This window comes from Podarcis vaucheri, assembly GCF_965113315.1.
Source record: "Podarcis vaucheri genome assembly, chromosome: 7".
NCBI classification, from domain to species: Eukaryota; Metazoa; Chordata; class Lepidosauria; order Squamata; family Lacertidae; genus Podarcis; species Podarcis vaucheri.
In genome coordinates this window covers 17,518,970-17,541,349 of record NC_138765.1, presented here as the reverse complement: position 1 = coordinate 17,541,349, position 22,380 = coordinate 17,518,970, and the positions used below count along the sequence as shown (strand labels likewise).

At 45.9% G+C, this 22,380-nt stretch overlaps 2 protein-coding genes and 1 long non-coding RNA gene across 4 annotated transcripts; 1 reads left to right on the top strand and 2 right to left on the bottom strand.

Moving 5' to 3' along the window:
- Positions 1–44: 44 nt before the first annotated feature.
- LOC309537408 lies at positions 45–6,511 on the top strand. The gene is made up of 3 exons (XR_014221898.1): positions 45–315; positions 4,139–4,363; positions 6,385–6,511. It is a non-coding gene; the product is annotated as an uncharacterized lncRNA (long non-coding RNA).
- Positions 5,232–14,210, bottom strand: LOC309537260 (phospholipase A2 inhibitor and Ly6/PLAUR domain-containing protein-like). The gene is made up of 6 exons (XM_082232003.1): positions 13,813–14,210; positions 12,466–12,528; positions 11,481–11,597; positions 9,307–9,459; positions 7,960–8,109; positions 5,232–6,897 (listed from the first exon to the last, which is right to left on the bottom strand). The coding sequence occupies exons 1-6, from the start codon at positions 13,868–13,870 to the stop codon at positions 6,626–6,628; spliced, it is 813 nt and encodes a 270-aa protein (XP_082088129.1). The 5' UTR covers positions 13,871–14,210; the 3' UTR covers positions 5,232–6,625.
- A 511-nt stretch (positions 14,211–14,721) lies between these two features.
- LOC309537304 (phospholipase A2 inhibitor and Ly6/PLAUR domain-containing protein-like) lies at positions 14,722–21,579 on the bottom strand. 2 transcript variants are annotated; one of them, XM_082232142.1, is made up of 5 exons: positions 21,340–21,579; positions 19,354–19,470; positions 18,954–19,106; positions 16,542–16,679; positions 14,722–15,038 (listed from the first exon to the last, which is right to left on the bottom strand). In XM_082232142.1, the coding sequence occupies exons 1-5, from the start codon at positions 21,392–21,394 to the stop codon at positions 14,866–14,868; spliced, it is 636 nt and encodes a 211-aa protein (XP_082088268.1). In that variant the 5' UTR covers positions 21,395–21,579; the 3' UTR covers positions 14,722–14,865. The 2 variants fall into 2 exon arrangements, with proteins under 2 accessions (XP_082088268.1, XP_082088269.1); XM_082232143.1 differs by having other exon boundaries at positions 16,587–16,679.
- Between the last annotated feature and the right edge of the window lie 801 nt (positions 21,580–22,380).

Genomic DNA, 22,380 nt, shown 5'->3' with positions numbered 1-22,380 from the left:
CTCATATACAAAACCATGCATCCCTCTCGGTTTGGTATGATATTCATCAACTATAGAAAATAATGTTAAAAGCATGAAGGGCTGAACACAGCCAAGAAAGCTCTGCTCACCACTGGGAAATATGCAACAGCAACAGCTACTATTCTAGGCACAGCCAACTTTTATGGGACTGACTTGTGACTGTGACTTGTGACTTCATTTTTGTGACTTGTTTTTGTGACTGTGTAGAACCCAGTTCAGCTACAGATTGATTGATTGTGTGACTGCAGAAATGGATAAAAGCCCCCATCCAAATAATGACTATCATCAGTGCAGGTAAGGAAAAAAAATAATTTTAATTTTTATCATCTACAATACTGTCTTATTTATTTTATAATACAGTACATTGCCAACAAAGGTCCGTATAGTTAAAGCTATGGTTTTTCCGGTAATGATGTATGGAAGTGAGAGCTGGACCATAAAGAATTGGCTGATCGCCAAAGAATTGATGCTTTTGAATTATGGTGCTGGAGGAGACTCTTGAGAGTCCCATGGACTGCAAGAAGATCAAATCTATCCATTCTGAAGGAAATCAGCCCTGAGTGCTCACTGGAAGGACAGATCCTGAAGCTGAGGCTCCAATACTTTGGCCACCTCATGAGAAGAGAAGACTCCCTGGAAAAGGCCCTGATGTTGGGAAAGATGGAGGGCACAAGGAGAAGGGGACGACAGAGGACGAGATGGTTGGATAGTGTTCTTGAAGCTACCAGCATGAGTTTGACCAAACTGCGGGAGGCAGTGGAAGATAGAAGTGCCTGGCGTGCTCTGGTCCATGGAGTCACGAAGAGTCGGACACGACTAAATGACTAAACAACAACAACAACACAGTACATTGATTATTGATTTCATTTTATGGATCAATGGTCTTGTCTTGTTAGATAGGAAAATCCATGTTAAATTGCTGTGTTAGGGGTTGTTTTCAAAAGTCTGGAATGGATTAATCCATTTTGCATTACTTTCTATGGAAAAGCAAGCCTTGGTTTTAGAATGCTTTGGTTTTGGAACAGACTTCCGGAACGGATTAAGTTTGGGAACCAAGTTACCACTGTATTTGTGCTGAATCTTCCACCATTCCGTTTATTGCATGTCCTCAAATGCAAGTGTTACAAGAGAAGGAGTAAATAAATAAATAAATAAATAAATAAATAAATAACCAACCAGAAGGCCCTCGGAGCTGGACCTCAGTGTCCGGGCTGAATGATGGGGGTGGAGACGTTCCTTCAGGTATACTGGACCGAGGCCGTTTAGGGCTTTAAAGGTCAGCGCCAACACTTTTAATTGTGCTCGGAAACATCCTGGAAGCCAATGTAGGCCTTTCAGAACCAGTGTTATATGGTCTTGGTGGTTACTCCCAGTCACCAGTCTAGCTCCCGCATTGTGGATTAATTGTAGTTTCCGGGTCACCTTCAAAGGTAGCCCCATGTAGAGCACATTGCAGTAGTCCAAGTGGGAGATAACCAGAGCATGCACCACTCTGGCAAGACAGTCCATGGGCAGGAAGAGTCTCAGCCTGTGTACCAGATGGAGCTGGGAGACAGCTGTCCTGGACACAGAAGTGACCTGCGCCTCCATGGACAGCTATGAGTCCAAAATGACTCCCAGGCTACGCACCTGGTCCTTCAGGGGCACAGTTACCCCATTCAGGACCAGGGAGTCCCCCTCACCCACCCACCTCCTGTCCCCCCAAAACAGTACTTCTGTCTTGTCAGCCTCAATCTGTTAGCCGCCATCCATCCCCCAACCACCTCCAGACATTCACAGAGGACATTCTCCGCTATTCACCACCCACTCTCTCCATGCCATGGATAAGAGAGGGAGAGGAAGGAGCAGGGTGGGGCACAAACTTAGTCTGCTTGATGGGAGACAAGCTCAGCCGCAGTGCCTCAGGGGAAACAAAGGGGAACATAAAAAAGCTTGAGATGGAGAACATGAGGGATGCGGCCTTGCAACACCGTTCAACAACAAGGAGAACCAGCACACATTTCTCCCCCCCCCTCCATGGAGAAACAGGGAACATGTTGGGATACCTAGGGCCCTAAATAAGGATCCCAGTGTTGGGACACTTGGCCCTCATTCCCTGCTAGAAAGACCATCTCCCGGCTCTCCCCCTAAGGCCCATGGGGGGGGCAGACAGCAGTGGCATAGCATGGGTGGCCAGCAGCCAGGGCCACATGGAGAGGGAGTGGGAGGAAAGGAAATGGACAGAGTACACATGGACATTCAACTGCCTAATGGCCTCTGCATCACCCAGAAGCTGCAGAGATGAGAGAAAAAGAGTTGTTCTGTTGTCTGAAGAGGTCAATTCCTGGTTCACATGGAGAAGTCATTCATTTGTTGAATGGTCTCTTTAAATTTGAAGGTTCATTATTGTTCCACAAAATGTGTATGTCTTTAAGGGCCAGAGCAAATAACGTGACCCAGTTTTACAGCTGTGAAGAAGTATAGCAGGTGCTGTTAAGTTGTGTTAATTTAGCTGTGTCAGCAATTGGGTATAGTATATAAAGAGCAGCACCTAGCTCTCTCAGTCCTCTGGGGTTGGGTTGGGGGATGGGTTGTGCTTATTGATATGTTTAGTGTAAAAGGAGTTTTTGTTTTTGTTATTAAAACCTAGCTAAAGTTATTTTGCGTTCCTTGTAATGTGTGGTCTCCCCAGCACGCTTTCTGCAGCGTAACTAATCTGCAAATAGCCAACAGTTCTGTTGTCTGAAGAGGTCAATTCCTGGTTCACAAGTCATTTTCAACAGAGCCCAGCAACGGAAGCACACACATCTGTATTGAGGCTGCACTGGTTGGTGAAATTTTGCACCCCTAACCATTTTGCTCCTGGGGCAACCATCCCTGTGCCCCCCCTCCCACATACTATGCCACTATGCCACAGCCAGGGCCAGGAAAAAAAGGTTTAACAAAGGAATGGTTACAAGCATTTCTCCGCAAAGTTAAGGCCAAACAAGTACAAGCCGAATGCAATTCTAGTTTTCCTATCTGGACATATAGGAAAAGATACTTCTTCGTATCTGAAGAAGTGTGCATGCACACGAAAGCTCATACCAAGAACTAACTTAGTTGGTCTTTAAGGTGCTACTGGAAGGATTTTTTTTATTTTATCTGGACATATAACATTGATGACTTACAGCAGGCTTCCTCAACCTCGGCCCTCCAGATGTTTTTGGCCTACAACTCCTTTGATCCCTGGCTAGCAGGACCCGTGGTCAGGGATGATGGGAATTGTAGTCTCAAAACATCTGGAGGGCCGAGGTTGAGGAAGCCTGCCTTACAGCATGTCTGATTTGCCTAACCTTGGGGTTGTTGATTCTCATGAGACTAAGAGATTATGTTTTATACTTTGTGCATACTAGTTATCAAAGTCACCAGGCTACCCCAGAGCTTCATCTCTTCAAATGACACAGATCACCCATGCAAATGTTCTGCAGCCTCTTTAATCCAGCCCTGGCAAATGGGACTAATTTGGAGAGGGAAACCCCCCAAATACATCCTACATACATCACAGAAGGGGCAGTCTACAGCAGAATCCTTTCTGGCCAGAAACATGTTAATGCATTTACCTGGATAGCCTGGCTATTCTTTTGTGATGATAAATACTTAATTCCTGAGTCCAGGTCACAGGCTCACCCTGTTCATACCCAAATGTGCCCTTAAGGCAGGAGTTGTGAGCACAGAGACAATGGGGAGGCTTTTCCCATTTCCATCCAAACAGAAGAAGAGGAGGAGGAGTTTGGATTTGATATCCCACTACTTCACTACCCTAAGGAGTCTCAAAGTGGCCAACAATTTCCTTTCCCTTCCTTCCCCACAACAAACACTCTGTGAGGTGAGTGAGGCTGACAGACTTCAGAGAAATGTGATTAGCCCAAGGTCACCCAGCAGCTGCATGTGGAGGAGCGAGGAAGTGAACCCGGTTCACCAGATTACGAGTCTACTGCTCTTAACCACTACACCACACTGCAGAGGAACATCTGAGGTCACCGAAAGAGTCAAAATGGCTTTAGGACTGTTTTCCTGTACTGTTTCAGACATGTGGTTTATATATTTGTGTATGTGTTTGCCTGGTGCATTTATGAACATTTGTTTTATGTCTTAGATCTTATAATCTCATAACAGAAACTAACAGAAAGTGCATCCATGTCGCAATGCAGACAGAAAAATGCTGGTTGCCGATAGAAGCTAATCTTCTTGCCACACACAACTTTGGATCCTTGGCCCAATGTCAAGCTGCTGATTCATCCTGTTCCCCTGCTCCCATTTTGCTTTGCAGTTTGCGAACGAATTTGAAAGTCTCCCACTTTGCTGCTGGCTGGAGTTAACGGTGAGAAGTCATGGAAGTAGATGCTGCAACCAGTACTGAAAGAATTTTGCTTGGGGAGGTCGCTGCACTACATGCCAATTTATTTTGTTATAAAATCTTGTGTTTCTGGCCTATGTTCCAGAAGACCCATGGTACTAAGTGGGAAGGAAGCTATGCATTATTTGCCCAAGCAACAACTGCCTCTACCCCTCCCTTTCTCAGATATGTTTTAAGGGAGATGGAGTATTATTTTATCCAGAGTTCTGGAGGGGAGAAGTTGCGTTTGGGTGGTATCTGTGTGAGCCAGGATGGAATGCAGGGCCTCAGATGGGAAATAAAGGAGAGACGCCTTCTAAATTTAAACAGCCTGTTCCCAAAAGTAATTCTGGTTGTACAGTTACATAAAGTCCAGCGGCTGACAGATGAAAAACAGGCACGCTGCTGTAACACTCCCATCTACGAAACATGAGCCCCACGTTACTGGGGATGAACTCCTCCAGTGTTTACATCTTCATTTACTGTAATACAGCTGCTTCTTCACTCTCATCCAACCCACGCACCCTCCCAGCAATGGGGCGGGGGGAGAATGAGATTATGTATGTTGTTTGTTATTGTTAAAAATCTATATGGCCCAGAGAAGGGGAAGTGGTGTGTGTGTGTGTGTGTGTGAGTGTGTGAAATCAACATCAGATAAAATGTTTCCACAAACCAAAGTAGACCTCAGAAACTGAGAAACTAGCAAGCTGTGTGCATTCTATGGCGCCTTAGGGTAGTGATGTGTGAACATGTCTTAATCCTTCTGCCATTCATTTTCATCCTGTGTTTTTTTTCATTCTCCTGCAATCGGTCTGTTTTGCACAAGTTTCTTCCACTCACTGACACAGAAATATACCTTCTTCTCCACCTTTTTTTTGTTTTGCAAATGTTGCGGGTACACGATAGACCTTCATATCTCAGTCATCAACAGGTACTGTTACAAATCTATTGCCTTCTTAGCATGTTCCCTTTCAAACATAATTAATTTCCAGAGTGGCAGCCCTTTTAAGCAGAGAAAACAAGACAGATTCTTCTGGCACCTAAAATACGAAATGAAACAGCTAATGGCCCATCACAAAGCCATTAGCAGCTGCCATCCTAATCACATCTCCTCAGAATTAAATCCCATGGAATTGAATTGAGCTGACCCCCATGAAAGTGGAGCTAGGACTGAGGCCTTGCTTACTTGATTTCATTGTTCAATCTAAACCAGGCATGTCCAAAGTCCGTTTTGGGGGCCTAATCCAGCCCGCCATTCGGTTTAATCCGGCCCCTGTGGCAGTTTATTTCCTAGGTAAAATCCTAAAAAAACCTCAACTTCAACCCTAAAAAAAGCTCAAGAACCTCGATCCTAAAAAAAGGTTAACAACTTTGGTTGGCCCATTGGTCGGCCCTCATGGCCCTTCACTCCATCAAATCTGGCCCTCTTTGAAAAAGTTTGGACACCACTGGCTAAAGTCTGTGCTATTTTTCTAGAAAAAGAGGTGCCGGAGCTCACAATGAACTTCTCCCTTGTTCTCTAACACTGGCAATGGACTCTGGCTGAAAAAAAGTATTTGTAAAGAATAGTTGACATTTTGTTCATGCCCTGGATTGTAGGCATATTAAATATTTTACAAGCACTCTAATGTGACTTATTAAAGTCATATTTGTAATACAGTGGTACCTCGGGTTATGATCTTAATTTATTCCGGAGGTCTGTTCTTAACCCGAAACCGTTCTTAACCTGAGGCGTGCTTTCACTAATGTGGCCTCTTGCTGCTGCCGTGCCACCGGCATGCAATTTCCATTCTCATCCTGGGGCAAAGTTCGCAACCCAGAGCAACTACTTCCGGGTTAGCGGAGTTTGTAACCCGAAGCGTTTGTAACCTGAGGTACTTCATAAATGTGTATTTTATGTAGGAATAGCCATGTTTGCCTCTGCTGAAACATAACGCTTGAATGAACTTATACTTTAAATATTTGTAGTAAATATGACTTTATGTTTGGCACCTTGAAACCCTCAGGTTTTAACTGAAGAGGAGCATAGGCAGAGCCAACAGGTTACTCCATACTCTCCAACATTTATCCGATGAAAACAGTCCTAAGGAAAAGCGGGATATTGAAAAACAGGATAGCTTCTGTAAATGCGGGACTGTCCCTGGAAAACAGGGACACTTGGAGGGTCTGCATGTTTGTGTGCATGTTGTGTACAGCCCTATTATGTTATGTACGCTATGGCAGACTTGTCCCTGAAGAGGAGAGAGATCAAGTGAAGCACTTTATCAGGCAGGATGAGAGACTGGGCGGAACGCAGACAGAGGACACTGGAAGCAGCAGTGTGCAGAGGAAAAGGGTCCCCAGCCAGGAGTGTTGGTGGTGTAGACAGGCAGCATTTTTCGCAGAAGGGGCTGCATAGCATTCCCTGACTGTGGACAGTGTGTAAGTGTAAACACCAGCAAAAACAGCCATCCCCTTGCTATGCTCGCAGACGCTGGGCACAGCACAACCTCTGGCTGCAAACCTTTCATTCGCAGCAACTGCAAAGCAAAAAAGAAGAGTCAGAGTCATGTCTCATGGATCCTTCATTTGCTTTTGTTTTTCTTTAATCTCCGCACACGGCGTTCTGTTCTGAGCTCCGTTAAGCTCCGGTCAGTGTCATTGCCTTGGTGTAAGCCGAAACCTTCGGTAGAATTATATCTGATCTACTCTGCTGTAAAGCCAATGAATTTAATGGGGCTCTTTCTATTTCTCTTGAACTCCCTGGACCTCTAGGCTCCATCTGGGCTATCCATTTTAAGCAGTATCGAGTCGCTTTAAACATCCACAGATTCCTCCAAAGAATCCTGGGAACTGTCATTTGTTAAGGGTGCTGAAAGGAGACTCCTGTCCCCCTACAATTCCCAGAATAGTTTAACAATCCATCCCTCTTTTCAGGAAACTCTGGGAACTGTATCTGGGAAGTAGAGGGAATAAGGAGTTTGCTAAGAACTCTCAGCACCCTTAACAAACTACAGTTTCCAGGATTCTTTGTAAGAAGCTAGGAATGTTTATAGTGCCAAAAGATAGACGTAATATATTACAAGGACAGGAAGAAACATTACGGACAGAATAACTGCCACACACAGGAAGAACAAGGAGAGACTTTGAATGCTTCACCTGTAGTTTTATAAATCATTGAATGTGTCAATACGAATGGAAGTCATTAAAACTGCAGTTGCGGTATAAGGGATTGTTATTTTGACTGGAGTGTAACTGAAATTTATAAGATTTTGGAACGCGGAAATAAAGTAAATCATCCAACCATCAATTCTAGCATGTGGGGTAGGGTGGAGCACCCAAATTGTACAATTTGGCATCTGAATGATTGGTATTACTAATTGTATTATAATTTGGCATTGTTATAATGAGGCTGTTATTGTAACTGAAAACTTATAAAAATTATTATCAAAAAAGAGTACTGTTTATAGTGGTATGATACTGCTTTAGCCCTGCTGCTGAACAGAGTTTTTGGAAAACTCGATGCTCCAGTGGTATCTTCCAACTGATTCATGTCAGTTGAATTCAGCTCTCTTCCTCAGCTTTGTTCCCTGCTGACTTACCTTCTACTGATTCCAGAATGCCTGTAATGTGAACGCAATGGTCCTCTGTTCCAGTACAATCCATGGACCCTTCAGCTTCACACGAATGCGAATCCTTCGCATAGCAAGCTGGGCAGGTGAAGCCATTCCTTGTAGTATTGACTGGGGGTACTGGGAGGAAGGAGAGGGAATACAATCACAGGAGTCAGAATGCAACAGAACGAACCCAAGAAAGGATGGATCAATGAACCACCCAAAGCCCACACTATTCAATGCCTTTCCTCCCAGGCTTCAGCAGGTAGAAGCACATCTGTAGCAAGTTCCACTGGGACGAGCAGGGCTAGGATCCAGCAGATCTCTGCCTGAGCTGGCAGTTTCCTGGCACAGCCAGGCGGCGCTAGCTTAGCTCCCTCATCTTCACCTCAGCCAGAGATATGACAGCATTTCTCTCCCATCCTGGCTCAGCCAGACGCCAGTTGGGTGAACTGAGCTGGGTGAAGGCTGGACCAAAGAGGGGAGAGTTAAGCTGAATCCTAAGCCCAATCAGCTTGGTCATGTGACCTGGCAACATGGCATAAATTAAGCAGAAAAAAGGGTGCAGTAACTCAAACCCTATTTTACAGGTTTGTTTTCCCCACTGCCAGGCTTAGGTCATCTCAGCCAACCATAGCATCTGAATCAAATTTGTATTTTGTGTGCTTTCTGCTGGCTTAATTTACACTGGACCTGTTTAACACCCACTTCTTTGGTGTACAATTAGTCCTCTGCAGGAGGGGGAATTTGGTCTGTTTTTGTTTTATTTTGTATTCTTAGTTTCTAGTTTTCTGTTGTGAACCACCCTGCGGTCTTCAATTGAAGGGCAATACAGTCGTACCTTGGAAGTCGAACAGAATCCGTTCTGGAGGTCCGTTCGACTTCCAAAATGTTCAGAAACCAAACCACAGCTTCTGATTGGCTGCAAGGAAGCTCCTGCAGCCAATCGGAAACCACGGAAGCCCATTGTACGTTTAGCTTCCGAAAATCGTTCGAAAACCGGAACACTCACTTCTGCACTTCCAGGTTTCGCTCGTTCGGGAGCCGATTTGTTCAGGAGCCAAGGTGTTTGACATCCAAGGTATGACTGTATACAAATTTAATAAATAATAATAAAATGATGATGATGATGGTGAAGGAAGAGTTGCAGCATGACTATGGCACCCACGGTTGTTTATCCATTTTGCAACTTTGCCTGGGGGCTTCAAAAAGGTTGCCAGCCCCCTGCTTTAAAATAAGCAAAATAACTCTATGGAGTCTTTGTCATTTAGTACAGCGCCCCCTTCAGGCCTGGAGGTGCATCTTCAAAGCCAGGCAAGTACAGGAGATACGTACATTTAGCCAGTTGCTTCTGGCAGCTCTCTCTCTTACAGCACACGGCGCTTCTTCGCAGCATGATCCCAGGCCCAACGGTCATGGTCCGGATGCCAGCTTTGCAAGCTCTGTGCCCAGTGCAGGACTTCAAGGAACCTGTAAATGCCACAACGCCTAGGCGAAGAAAGAAAGAGTTTGAAAAGAGAAGGATAAGCTGATAGGTCAGTGCAGGGCTGGGCAGAAGGTGAATCAGAATTAACTATGAGGTCTCCAGAGGTCCGTTCACACATTACACTGAACTGTCTCTGCGCATGTGTAAGTGTACATGTTGATTATTAATGTTTGACATTTTATTAAGTTTTCATATATGCTGGAAGCTGCCCAGGGTAGCTGGGGAAACCCAGGAAGATGGGTGGAGTATAATAATAATAATAATAATAATAATAATAATAATAATAATAATAATAATTTATTGCTTTTACCCCGCCCATCTGTCTGGGTTTCCCCAGCCGCTCTGGGTGGCTCCCAACATAATATTAAAAAGACGATAAAACATCAAATGTTAAAAACTTCCCTAAAACGGGCTGCCTTCAGATGCTTTCTAAAAGTCAGGTAGTTGTTTATTTCCTTGACATCTGATGGGAAAAAGAGGGGGCAAATTGCATTAGAAACATTATTTCCATATATGCCTAGAAATCTGTTGAATCCTAATGGTTTTATTATCAAAATAAAAATCAGACGGTATTACAGGCATACTTCATGTTACGTTTGCTTCATGTTACTTTTTTCAAGTTACGTCCCGCTGCGACCCGGAAGTACCAGAAAGGGTTACTTCTGGGTTTCGCTGCTCACGCATGCGCAGAAGCGCTAAATCGCGCAGTGCACCTGTGCCGATACAGCACTTCAGGTTGTGGGCTTTTCACGTTGCAAACAGGCCTCCGGAACGGATCCCATTCGCAACCAGAGGTACCTCTGTAATGCTAAGAAGCAGTGACACCTGCTGGACAAATATCAGAAGATAGATTTGTATGGTTGAGCGCAGTAACAGTCTGGATTCCTCTTGGCAGTATGAGCTGCGGTTAATTAATTCAGGATTACTTGTTTTAGGGTCAAAAAGACTGAACGTAAATTAAGGAGTGAATGTATGTTAATTTATGTTGAGCTATGTTAATTTATTTCGCAAATTTCTACGCTGCTTTTCAGCAACAGAAAGTTCACATAGCCAAAGGTGGCTTACACAGTAGCGTAGCGTGGGGGGTGCAGGGGGGGCCGGCCGCACCAGGCGCAACATCTGGGGGTTAGGGTTAGGGGGCGCAAATCCACGGGTTAGGGGGCGCAAATCCACGGGTTAGGAGGCGCAAATTACTTGCCTTGCCCCGGGTGCTGACAATCCACGCTACGCCACTGGGCTTACAAACCTGTTCTAATAATGCTGTTTAAAATCTGAGGACAGGTGGGCTTTCCTGTGAATATCTTCCACCCTTAAAGCAAAAGAGGAGACTCTCCCAACTTATGCCTGACAGCTTACACAGTTTTGGACTGTCTTGGAGAGCAACCCCTCCCTGTCCTCTCCTCCTAAAGACCAAAATTAGGAATGGCTCAGAGAGTGTCCAGGCCAGGAAGACAGGGCTATAATAAATATATCTCCTGTCCACTCTCACCAACCCTGCTACTTTGGAGCACAGGGTTATGAGTTTTGGAAGCAGTCAGAACAGTAACATAAACAACCAGTTATACATTGATACTAAACTCCCAGTGCTGGTCTTTTTTTATGCAATTGAAGAAAGCATCCCTATCTATCTGAAATCTTTAATGATGATGACGACTGCTGCAAAAACAGTACGGTGTGAAAAACGGGGGTAAATCCATAAGCCCCACCTTTAAGGGAGCAATTGCAGAAATATTTAGAAATGGCAGACCAACTGATTTAGCTGATAGGAGAAAGGCGACTTTTCAGCTCGGTGAGTTAGTAGAAAGACAGGCTTGCTTCATCAATTGCTGGAATGAAAATTATGGAAAGGTAAGTCTTGAAAGACATCTTTCTTTCTTTCTTTCTTTCTTTCTTTCTTTCTTTCTTTCTTGTAAATAACGGTTTATATACAGTTTGACATAGTGTTTATTGACTAACAATAAAAACAGATAGGCTATATAAGAGAAATCGATCAGCAACTGTGAGCCTCGTCTCCTTTGCCTACCCAGGGTGGTCTCCCCTAAAATGCTCGCGCAAGTGTCTTCCCCCAGAAAGCAAGGTTGCATCTTCCCATGGCACATCTCCCCGCCCGCAATGCAGACTTCACAAGACATCAGACCTGCTGGAGACACAAATAAGCAGCAAATGCAGTTGGAGCTAACTTCACAGAACCACATTCACAGTCACATATTGCTTTTCAGCTGCTGAACACACCCTGCCGTCCTACCTGAAGTGCCTCAAGTTGCTACCTTATCCAAGAGGAAGCCTGTTTCTCTTATGGGAGCCTTGATGTCTCGCAGGGCTTTGACGAACCATTAAGTAAAATAAGCACGTGCTTTGGGCACCAAGGGAAGGGAGCACCACAGAAATTTTCCACTGCTGGATTTTTAGCATTAACGGTCACAAATTTCTCAGCTAAGAGTTCATTTTCTCGGTTGAATTGTATTAAAAATCCCAACAGAACAACTATGCAACAAGGCAGGCTGGATGCCTTTTCTCTGCTAAATACAGAAGCGGACGTTTCAACGTAAGATTAGTTTTGAGGATCTGGTCAAAGGCTTTGCAATTAGAAAAAGCAGGAGAATATTTTTTCCAAATATAAATAAAATGGAAGTATACAAAAATAAACATTATTTTCCACCTTACTGAAGGTGGAATCTTTTTTTTTTTTTTGCTTATTTTTGATTATATTTTGAATTAGATATATTTGGAGGCACCAAAATCTTTTAGGGCCTCTCAAGGTCTTAATCTGGCCCTGATGTCTTAAGACTTAAGCGTTTAACTGCAAAGTATGGTTTCATCTGGACTCTTTCACCTCCGATCCTTATTCTCTCTTGGTTGCACATTTTATTAGGTGCTTCCTGCGTTTCCCCCTTTTGTTATCTCAACATACGTTATTGTTTACTCATTGCTCTTGCCATGTCCATGATCCTTGCCTTTGCCTGCCTTTCAGAAGCTTGTAATTATTCATATCCTCTTTGTGTGCTTACTGTGATGCCTGTGCCATTCGTTATCTCCTTTATGTGTCCTTGTTTCTTCTAGATGCTGTACACCTGTTAGAATGAGAATAAGCACCTGATTTTAAAAGAGGAAATTAAAGTCTTTTTCTTTTCCTGACAGGAAAACTTCCTGAGGAAAGCTTCAGAGGTGGCTACTGAAGTAGAGACATAGACCCACATTTTCCAAAGCAATTTGGGAACCGAAGCCATCCTTCGAAATTTGCACTGCTGCACAGATTTCTAGCCACATGATGCGTACAGAAATGCATATACTGGGATAAAGTGTACATAAGAACACACACGTCAGTGAAAAAAATATACAAAAACGCTTCGTAAAGGGGGGAAATGACTTTGCAAAAATGTGTCTGTTAGGGGAAAGTGCATATAAACATACATATAATGAGAGGGGTTCTCAGCAAAATGACGACAAATTTCCGTGGGGATTCAGGAAAAGAATTTGCAAACCATTGTAGGAATGTGGAGAACCGAGCTTAAAACAGGAAAAACGAGAAGCTGAAATCGACAGGTCTGCCCATCCCTATCCTCAAGTCAAAGGAACAGGGCCTTTTTAAAAACTGGTGACAAATGGACAATACCCAAAGCTCCTTCAACCCAAAATTGTGCCCAAAATGGCTGCAGTGCTCTTACAGGGAGAAATGGGATGCCTTGGTTTTTTCCAGGACAGTTGCAAGGAATGCCACCTGGGCCTTTGGTAGCAGAGCAGGTGAAAATTTTGAGAAGGGCATCATTCAAGCTGCAGGCATGAAAACTGCCAAATTCCCCTCTTTCTCTGCCATTGTTAAAAGCACCAGAGCCTTCCACCCCTTCCCCTATATCTGAGGCCTAGTTTTCACTAAGGCAGTCACAATGTCTGGGCTGGGGATGTGTGCGAGATTTGTTTGGGTTTGTATATTTGACCTACCTCATTTGCTCTTCCCAGACGGATGCACAAAGCAAAACCTACCACTCTCAAGGTTGCATGTCTCAAAATTTTGTGACACAGATAAACCAAAGGTCTGAATTGCTACAAACCAGCTTTCTCCAATAAAATATTTGAGGGGTCCACACACACACACACACACACACACCCAAAAAAGTTGATGGGCATAGCCATTAAAATGGTGTGTGCATGCCATATTTTGTGATGTGGGACAGGGCTCATCCAGGCCTCTCCCAATATTTTATTCAAGTTGGCACCTCTGTACAGAAACACTTTCTTGCTCCTTTCGCCACCTCCCTACCTCACTTCCAAAGCTCTTATCTTCCCATGCCACCTCCCAAATCTGCTTCTGTTTCAAATCTTTCTCAGCTGCAAAACAGATTTTGCATAGCGTTTACCTGCTGTCACCAGAGCAGAGAAGATGGAAAAGGCAAAGCAGGTGTGCATGGTGCTCATCCGTGCTCAGGCTGGGACTGAGAGCTTCATACAGCAGAAAAGAACAAGTTCCCCACAGTGACAATTTATGGGTAGGGTGCAGATTACATTTCTGATGGGACCGTGTGTATAGCTTAAGGTGATCCTCCCTGGCCATCTCTGGTCCTAGCCAGAGCCAGCCATTAAACGAAGTGCAAACAATGAATCATGCAGGTTCCCTGGATGCCAGGGTGATGCTGTGAGAGCAGAAACAGTATAATAATGTTGTTATGGACCTTTATTACCACATGCAAGGCACAAAAGGAAGAACTAGGCAAACAGAGGAGCCCATGGGAGTGAGTGTTGTTTTCCCCCCATAGTTCTTTCCTGGTACTTTAGCGATTTCCCCTCGATGTCCATTTATTACAAAAGAAGCTGTTCACTTGACCCTGTTGTACAGAAGAGCAGAGTCATTCAAATTCAAAAACAGGCTCACAGAATCATAGAGTTTGGAAGTTACCTTTGAAGACAGCTCAATTCACCCTCCATGCCCACCTTCCACGGGCCCAAGTGTATCTGCCTCAGGCCCCGGCAAACCATGCTACGTGACTACATGGCTGCTCTCAGTCTCTGGGAGGAAAAGAGAGAAGAGGGGTTGTGGCCTGGAGAGTGTTCCAGAGATCCCAAGTGGGAGGTGGAGCCTGGGGAAATGGGGTGTGGCATGGAAAGAGTTTCAATGGACTGATACAGAGATCTGGAGGGCCACATTCAGTATCCATGCCTGAAGTTCCCTACCCTTTGTATAATGGATGTCTGACTAGTCTAGCTGAGGACTGCTCAGCTCAGAAAAGGGTACAAGAAACCATTCAGCAACTTTATATTTATTTTGTATTGGTGGAAAATCCAGAATATTCTCCATCGCTCGGTCTGCATTGAAAGAAGCTTCCTGCCCCACACATTGCCTGCCTATGACCCACTTGATGTAATAATTTAGTCTGGCTAAAGAGCCAAAAGGAAGGCTTGTGAGTGTGTGTGTTTCAGTTCCATGAAAGCTCTCTGAAGTCCGAGTCGTCAATTTCATTAGCCTGGTTGCAATCTGCCTTCGTCAGCGTTTCAAGGAACACCCCCGGTATTCCAAAAATGCCCAGCTTATCAGTGCAGATATGTTGTGTCCCACAGCCTCGTCTGACAAAGGTCTCATTCTTGCTACCTGAGGGGATGGGAGAAAACAATCAAACCAAGACATGCCCAGGATCTGTGAGCCATTCCTTCGGTCCTCTCCACTCCCTCCAGGCAACCACCTTGACTGATGATTTCTTGGTGGAAGTGCTGTAGCTCAGAGGTAGAACACCTGCTTTGTATGCAGATAGTCCCATGTTCAATTCTCAGTGGCATCTCAGATAGGTCAGGGAAATCATATGGCCATAATCCCTGGGAAGCTGCTTCCAGTCAGGGTAGATTGGTGTTCTTCAACCTTGGAATCCCAGCTGTTGTTGGGTTACAACTCCCATCAGCCAGTTTAGCCAATGATCATGGATAAGGACAGCTGCCTTATACCAAGTCATAGAATCATAGAATTGGAAGGGACCCTGAGGATCATCCAGTCCAACCCCCTGTAATGCAGGAATATGCAGCTGTCCCATACGGGGATTGAACCTGCAACCTTGATGTTATCAGCATGTAACCAAATGAGCTATCCAGATAGCTGGTCAATCCCAGTATTGTTTACACCAACTAGCAGCCATTCTTTGGAGTTTCAGGAAGGGAGTCTCTCGCAGTCCTACCTGGAGATCGGGGATTGAACCTGAAACTTTCTGCATCTGCAAAGCAGATGCTCTACTATTGACCTCTAGTCAAGTAATACAGTGACTATCCCAGGCATCTCCAGGGTGGAGATGGGGAACAAGTCCTGTCTGAAAACCTGGAGATCTGCTGCCAGTCAGGTGTAGATGGCATTGGACCAATAATATATGGGAGCTTCCTATGTTCAGCCCTGATTCCATGCAGCCCTGGCTCATGCTTCAAAACCACACCCAGAGTGGTCAGGACCAGCCCACCCATGAGGCAGGCTGAGGCAACTGCCTCTGGTGGTAGAACTCCAAGAGACGGTGCCCCGGGGGTGACCAGAAAAGCAGCAGTAGCTTCTAGCAAGATCTTGTGAGCTCTGTGAGCTCTTGCTGGAACCGACCCAGTATACCTGAAGGAGAGTCTCCCCCCCCCCCCGACATTGCTCAGCCTGGACACTGAGGTTCAGCTCCGAGGGCCTTCTGGCAGTTCCCTCCCTGCAAGAAGTGAGGTTACAGGGAACCAGACACAGGGCCTTCTCGGTAGTGGCACCCACCCTATGGAACGCCCTCCCACCAGATGTCAAGGAAATAAACCACTATCTGACTTTTAGAAGATATCTGAAGGCAACCCTGTTTAAGGAAGTTTTTAATGTTTGATGTTTTATTGTGTTTTTAATATTCTGTTGGGAGCCGCCCAGAGTGGCTGGGGAAAACCAGCCAGATGGGCGGGGTATAAATAAATTGTTGTTGTTGTTGTTGTCAGTACTTCTCAGCTGCTGCTGTGCAACCCATGTAGGGGGGCTCCAGTGGGGTGGGGCATTGGGTCAGGGAAGGAAAAGTACCTTCATGTTTCACCTAAATTGGTGAAATGGGATGCATCACCCCTGAGGATCGTATTTTTACAAATCTAAAGTTGGCAACTCTACCAGCTGCAGCGTAGCCAGAGAGGTAGATGCAGTAGACTTCCTGACCGTGGCAGAAAACCTTGTCGCCGATCGTGCAGGTAGAACCTCTCAAGTTGCGTGGAGGGCACCATCTTTGGTTGGGTTCACTTAGCAAAGGCACTGGGAAGAAATCAAAGAGGCTGGCAGCTACATTCAAAATCCTATTCTACTAACACTTCTGGAATGCTTGCCCACTCCCTTTTTTTGATAAAGGGAGCTGCTTGTACCACATTGCTTCATCAGGCCTAGCAACAATAGCGAACAGTGCAGATTTGGGGATGGGTGAGCAAGAGGCTGCTCACCCTGGAATGAATCAGAGCTTCTGGAGCATTAGAGGCGAGCATCAATGAAAGCCAAGTGAGAGTGAGGGCAGGGGAAAATGGGAAGTGAGTCTTCCTGCCTTCAGTGTGGATTGGCTTCAGGTTGACACCGTCAGAGCAAGAACTCTGGAAATCTGGAAGACATTGCATTCAGCAGCAGAAGCTGAATGCTGCAAAAGTGGTGCTGAAACGCCACTGAATCAGAGACCTGAAAGGGAATTTTCAAGGTATATAGTCCAATCTCAGCAAATCCAGTCTCTCCAACAGATGACTGTCTACAAATATGGCAGTGAACTTGGGGAGGACTTGTCGGCATAGTTCAAGGTCTAGCACATAGGTGGTTAGCCCCTGGCTCTCTAGAGGTTGCCCCTACTACAGCGCCTATCAGCGGCAGTCAGCACAACCAATGGAATGACAGAGGTTGTAGTGCTGTCACACTCAGGGTTCCTGTGCCTATTGCTCATCCTACTCAGAGCAGACCCATAGAGATGAATGGGCACGATCAGCTTAAGTCCTTTCATTTCAAAGGATCTCCTGAGCAGAGGTTGGCTGGATACAACCTAAGGTTGCAGAAGCCTTTGGTGGGGTGGAGAGCAAGATTCAAACGTGGGTCGCTGCCAGTTTTTGGTCTTTGCATGTGGATGCCACACGTCCTTTCCGTTGGACTGCCACTTCGCAAGGAAGTGGTAACAACAGGGAGGGAAGCATCCATGCAACTAGCACCGCTATGTAGAATTCCTTCACGTATCATCAGAGCCATGTGGGTTGTAGCTTAGTACAGTGGTGCCTCGCAAGACGAAATTAATTCGTTCCGCAAGTTTTTTCTTCTTGCGAGTTTTTCGTCTTGCGAAGCACGGTTTCCCATAGGAATGCATTGAAAATCAATTAATGTGTTCCTATGGAAACCACTTGCCAGGCTGGCGGTGTGGAGAAGGGCTTTTCTCCCCACCACAAGCCTTCAGGACAGGTATGGGAACAGAGGGGAAGGGGCGCAGCGCTTCTCCTCTGTTCCCGGGGCTTGCGGTGGGAGGAGGGTTTTTCCTCCCCACGCCAACATTCAGAACAGCATTCTGAATGTTGGCGGTGGGAAGGAAAACCCTCCTCCCACCGCAAGTCTTCAGGACAGCCATCCGAAGGCTGGCGCGGGGAGAAGGGCTTTCTGCCCCACCGCCAGCCTTCGGAGCAGCCTTCCGAAGGCTGGCGCGGGGAGAAGGGCTTTCCGCCCCACCGCCAGCCTTCGGAGGAGGTCCGAGGACAGTGGGGAAGACGCGCTGCGCTTCCCCGCTGTCCCGGAGATTTCCCTATGGGCTTTCGTCTTGCGAAGGAAGCCCATAGGGAAATTCGTTTTGCGAAGCACCTCCAAAACGGAAAACCCTTTCGTCTAGCGGGTTTTCCGTCTTGCAAGGCGTTCGTCTTGCGGGGCACCACTGTAGTAGGGCAGCAGCCTTGCAGGAAGAAGGTTCAGTTCCCAATGGCATTTCCATGGGAATGTCCTTTGCTTGAAATGCTGTTGTCAGGCAGTGTGGGTGATACTGAGCTAGGTGGACCAATTGGTTTGACTCAGTATAAGGCAGCTTCTTCTGCTCCGATGATGGGATAGTGGTTAGTGTGCTGGACTAGGACCTGGGAGGCCTGGGTTCAAATCCGCACTCAGCTATACAGCTCACTGGGTAACCTTGGGCCGGTCACAGTCTCTCAGTGTGATCTACCTCACAGGGCTGTTGTAGGGATAAATTGGGCACCATCTTGAGCTCCTAGGAGGAAAGGTGGAAGTGGTGAATGGGAGCAGAAGCTGATATAAAATTGTACATCAGAAGCTGCCCTATACTGAATCGAGCCATTGACACTGTTTGGTAGCAGCTCCCTGGGATTTCAGACATGGAGAGGCCGGGGACTGAACCTGTGACCTTCTGCATGCATAGCAGATGCTGAATGCCCAGATGACACCCATTCCCCAATAAAGACATGTTGTCGGAGCCAAGACTCCAGGATTCTGCCATGCAGGAATCTGGTTGATAAACCTGGTTGGCGGGGAAGCAAATGAGCTAGCAAGACAATGAAATGAAATGCATACACCTCAAAGCTCCCTTGTTGCAGCGATCCTGGCAGCAGCACTCTGAGTTGCCCCGAATGCGTTCCTCTGGCGTGGTGGTGACGGTGAAGGGCCCCGGAGGGCAATACTCAAGCTTGGTGCATCCTTTGTAAGTGGCCACTTTCCTCGTTTTGCCTGGTTGCATGAGAAGAAGGCAAGAACCAGCTATTCCAGGGGTCCAAACTGCAGGAACTCTTGTTGATTTGTGCCTTTGGGGACCCTGCAAACCCTAGAGCTGGGTAATTTCATGATTACCTCGCAATGTGCCCTGTGAGGTAAGCTAAACTGAGAAAAAGAAAAGAGGAACAGCTAAAGGCGGAGTCCCCTGGGGTGAAAAATATGGTAACATTCCACCCGAGCCCACAAAACATGAGCCACCTACCCACTCGGGTCTCTACTGTGAGGGTGAGGCAGGCACTCTGAGGCTCTTTGCAGGTCTGCAGAGGCCCAGAGCAGGACCGGGTGGCACTTTCACAACGTTCACATTGAAGGCAGATTCCTGGGGGAGAGGGCGAGAGAAAGGAGATCAGTGTCTCACATAGGGGCCCCTTAATAGTTTTCCCAGATCAGGGGTCACCAACAGGCATAGATCACACAAGCCCTTCAGATATAGGTCACCTTCAATGAGAGGACTGCCCTCTGGAAACATTTCAAATAGAGGACTCCCCACTGCAATGTAGAACATATGACCATTTTGTTGCAGCCCCTATCTGGACAAGGTGGTGGGTGTCCCGATGTCTCTTAAAATGTTGGGGCAGCCACCGGGAGAATCTGCGACCAGAAAGAAGAGGAACACCAAGAAGACTGGAAGAAATTTAAAGACTATTTGAATAAATATTGTAATATTAAAGATATGTACCGTATTTTTTGCCCTATACGACGCACTTTTCCCCCTCCAAAAATTAAGGGGAAATCTGGGTGCGTCCTATGGGGCGAGTGCAGACTTTTGCTGAAGCTTGGAGAGTGAGAGGGGTCGGTGCGCACTGACCCCTCTTGCTCTCCAGGCTTCAGGAAGACATCTGCAGCCTAGGCAGCCCTGCAGGAGTTCCCACAGGGCTGTCTAGGCTGCGGATAGCAGCCTGCTTCCCGGCGCACCAGGCGCGCTGAAAGCAGAGAGCCCAGTGCTTCGGGAACACATCCGCAGCCTAGGCAGCCCTGTGGGAGTTCCCGCAGGGCTCCCTACGCTGCGGATAGCAGTCTGCCGCCCGGCGCGAGGGGCGCCCTGAAGCAGAGTGCCCTGCGCGCCAGGCAGACATCAGCCAGCCCCACAAGCTCGGGGAACAGCGGGGAGGCGCAGCGCCGCCATCCCGCTGTTCCTCGACCTGGTTTTGGGGGGGGGGAATAAAGGGTAAAAAAGTTTCCTTTATTTCCCCCCAAAAAACTAGGTGCGTCCTATGGGACGGAGCGTCCTATGGGACGAAAAATATGGTAACCACTTGAAAGAATTAATTAGGCCTAGGACTAAATTAGGATTAAATAAATAAATAAACTGTATGATAAGAAAGGTTAGGAAATATGATTATGACTGTGATATGGTTTTATGAAATAATGATATTGGAAACTGCTATATATAACTACTAAGAAATTCAGACGGAAGAGATTAGAGGAAGTCAAGTAATATGACTTCCTCTATGAAGATGGATTTTAATTAATTAATTAATTAATTAAGTTTTAGTTTATGTGGTGATTTGATGTATTTTATGTTTCATATTCTTTTTTCTTTTTCTTTTCTTTTTCCCCTTTTATTATTGTTTACTCTCTCTTTTGTTATGTTTTTGTATGAAAAATAATAAATATTATTGTGAAAAGGAAAAAAAATGTTGGGGCGCCACAAAGGGTGTCTGCCCGTTTGCAAAGGAAATGGCTGTTATCTTGAAGAAGGGAGGCCCATAGAGCTAGAAGTTGGTGCCTAAGTGGGCAGGTGGGCAGGGCAAAAGAGATAGATTTGTCTACAAGAGGCACATAACAACAACAAACCTTTATTGTATTAGCATACAGCCATAGCAAAATAAGACATAAATACCAGAGACAAGCAACCAAACAAAATTCAGAGCGATATTACTGGCGTAATGACATTTAAATTACACTAAGACAATAATGTAAAGATTTGGTTGCCAGCGCCAAGAATCTTTGTGGTGATCGATTGGGCAGAATGCTGCCTGCATCCTTTCTCTTAAATTTCTACATCTAATTGGGTCAGAGACTTGATCTTTTTCCGCTTTCATTTTCATGACAGCTGAACACGTAGGGTTGGATCTGGAATATCCCTGATGTGGGCGAGCCTCCCTGTGGTTAAGACCCTGGAAACGAGTCAAGAAAAGCTCTTACACGAGATGGTCGCCCGTGGCTTTCAAAACGGCCAACTCACCTGTAGCTAGCAAGGTTGTCAGCAGCCAGACAGAGATCTCCAAGGAAATCTTCATTGTGCTGAGAAACTCAAAGGACCAAGTCTGAAGTGTGTGTGTGTGTGTGTGTGTGTGTGTGTGTGTGTGTGTTGAAGACACCTCTCAATCCAGAACGATTTACAGCTCTGTGGGTTGAAAATGCCACAGAAAGAGCACAATGCATGTATGTGTTTGTGTGTGATCACAATAATAGTTCCTGGATGGAACGAGTTCCTGAAACATCAATCACTTGTGCGCCTGTCTTGGATTAGCAGCCATGACGACATCTCCTTTTGAGAAACTTAAAGAGGCACGTTTTAAGGTGGAGGAGGGAGGCTGTCACATATGCCCTGCGTCCAGAAAATCCCAGGCTTATTCCCAGGCTTCTCTGAGGAGGGTTGGGAAAGGCCCACATCTAAAACCAAAGAGAGCCATGCCCACCCCTTGTAAACAATACTTAAGCTAAGATTGCTCAAAGAATTTGATTTCTGTGGATTCCAAAATGAACAAACCTGATCCACACCTCACCTGTTGATTTAATGTGCAGATGGGAATGTAACTGTCGTTTGGCTATTGCACTTCTACTGATTTTGTGATATTGTGCTTGGCTCAACAGAAAAAGAAAAAAGAAAAGTGCCATATTTTAGGGTCAAGTGTTTAGAAATGCAGACATTGATACAGTGTGTGTGTGTGTGTGTGTGTGTGAGAGAGAGAGAGAGAGAGAGAGAGAGAGAGAGAGAGAGAGAGAGAGGTGTAGAAACTACTTGGACTACTGCAATGCGCTCTACATGGGGCTATCTTTGAAGGTGACCCAGAGACTACAAGTAATCCAGAACGCGGCAGCTAGACTGGTGACTGAGAGCGGCCGCTGAGACCATATAACACCGGTCTTGAAAGACCTACATTGGCTCCCAGTACGTTTATGAGCACAATTCAAAGTGTTGGTGCTGATCTTTAAAGCCCTAAACGGCCTCAGTCCAGTATATCTGAAGGAGCGTCTCCACCCCCATCGTTCTACCCGGACA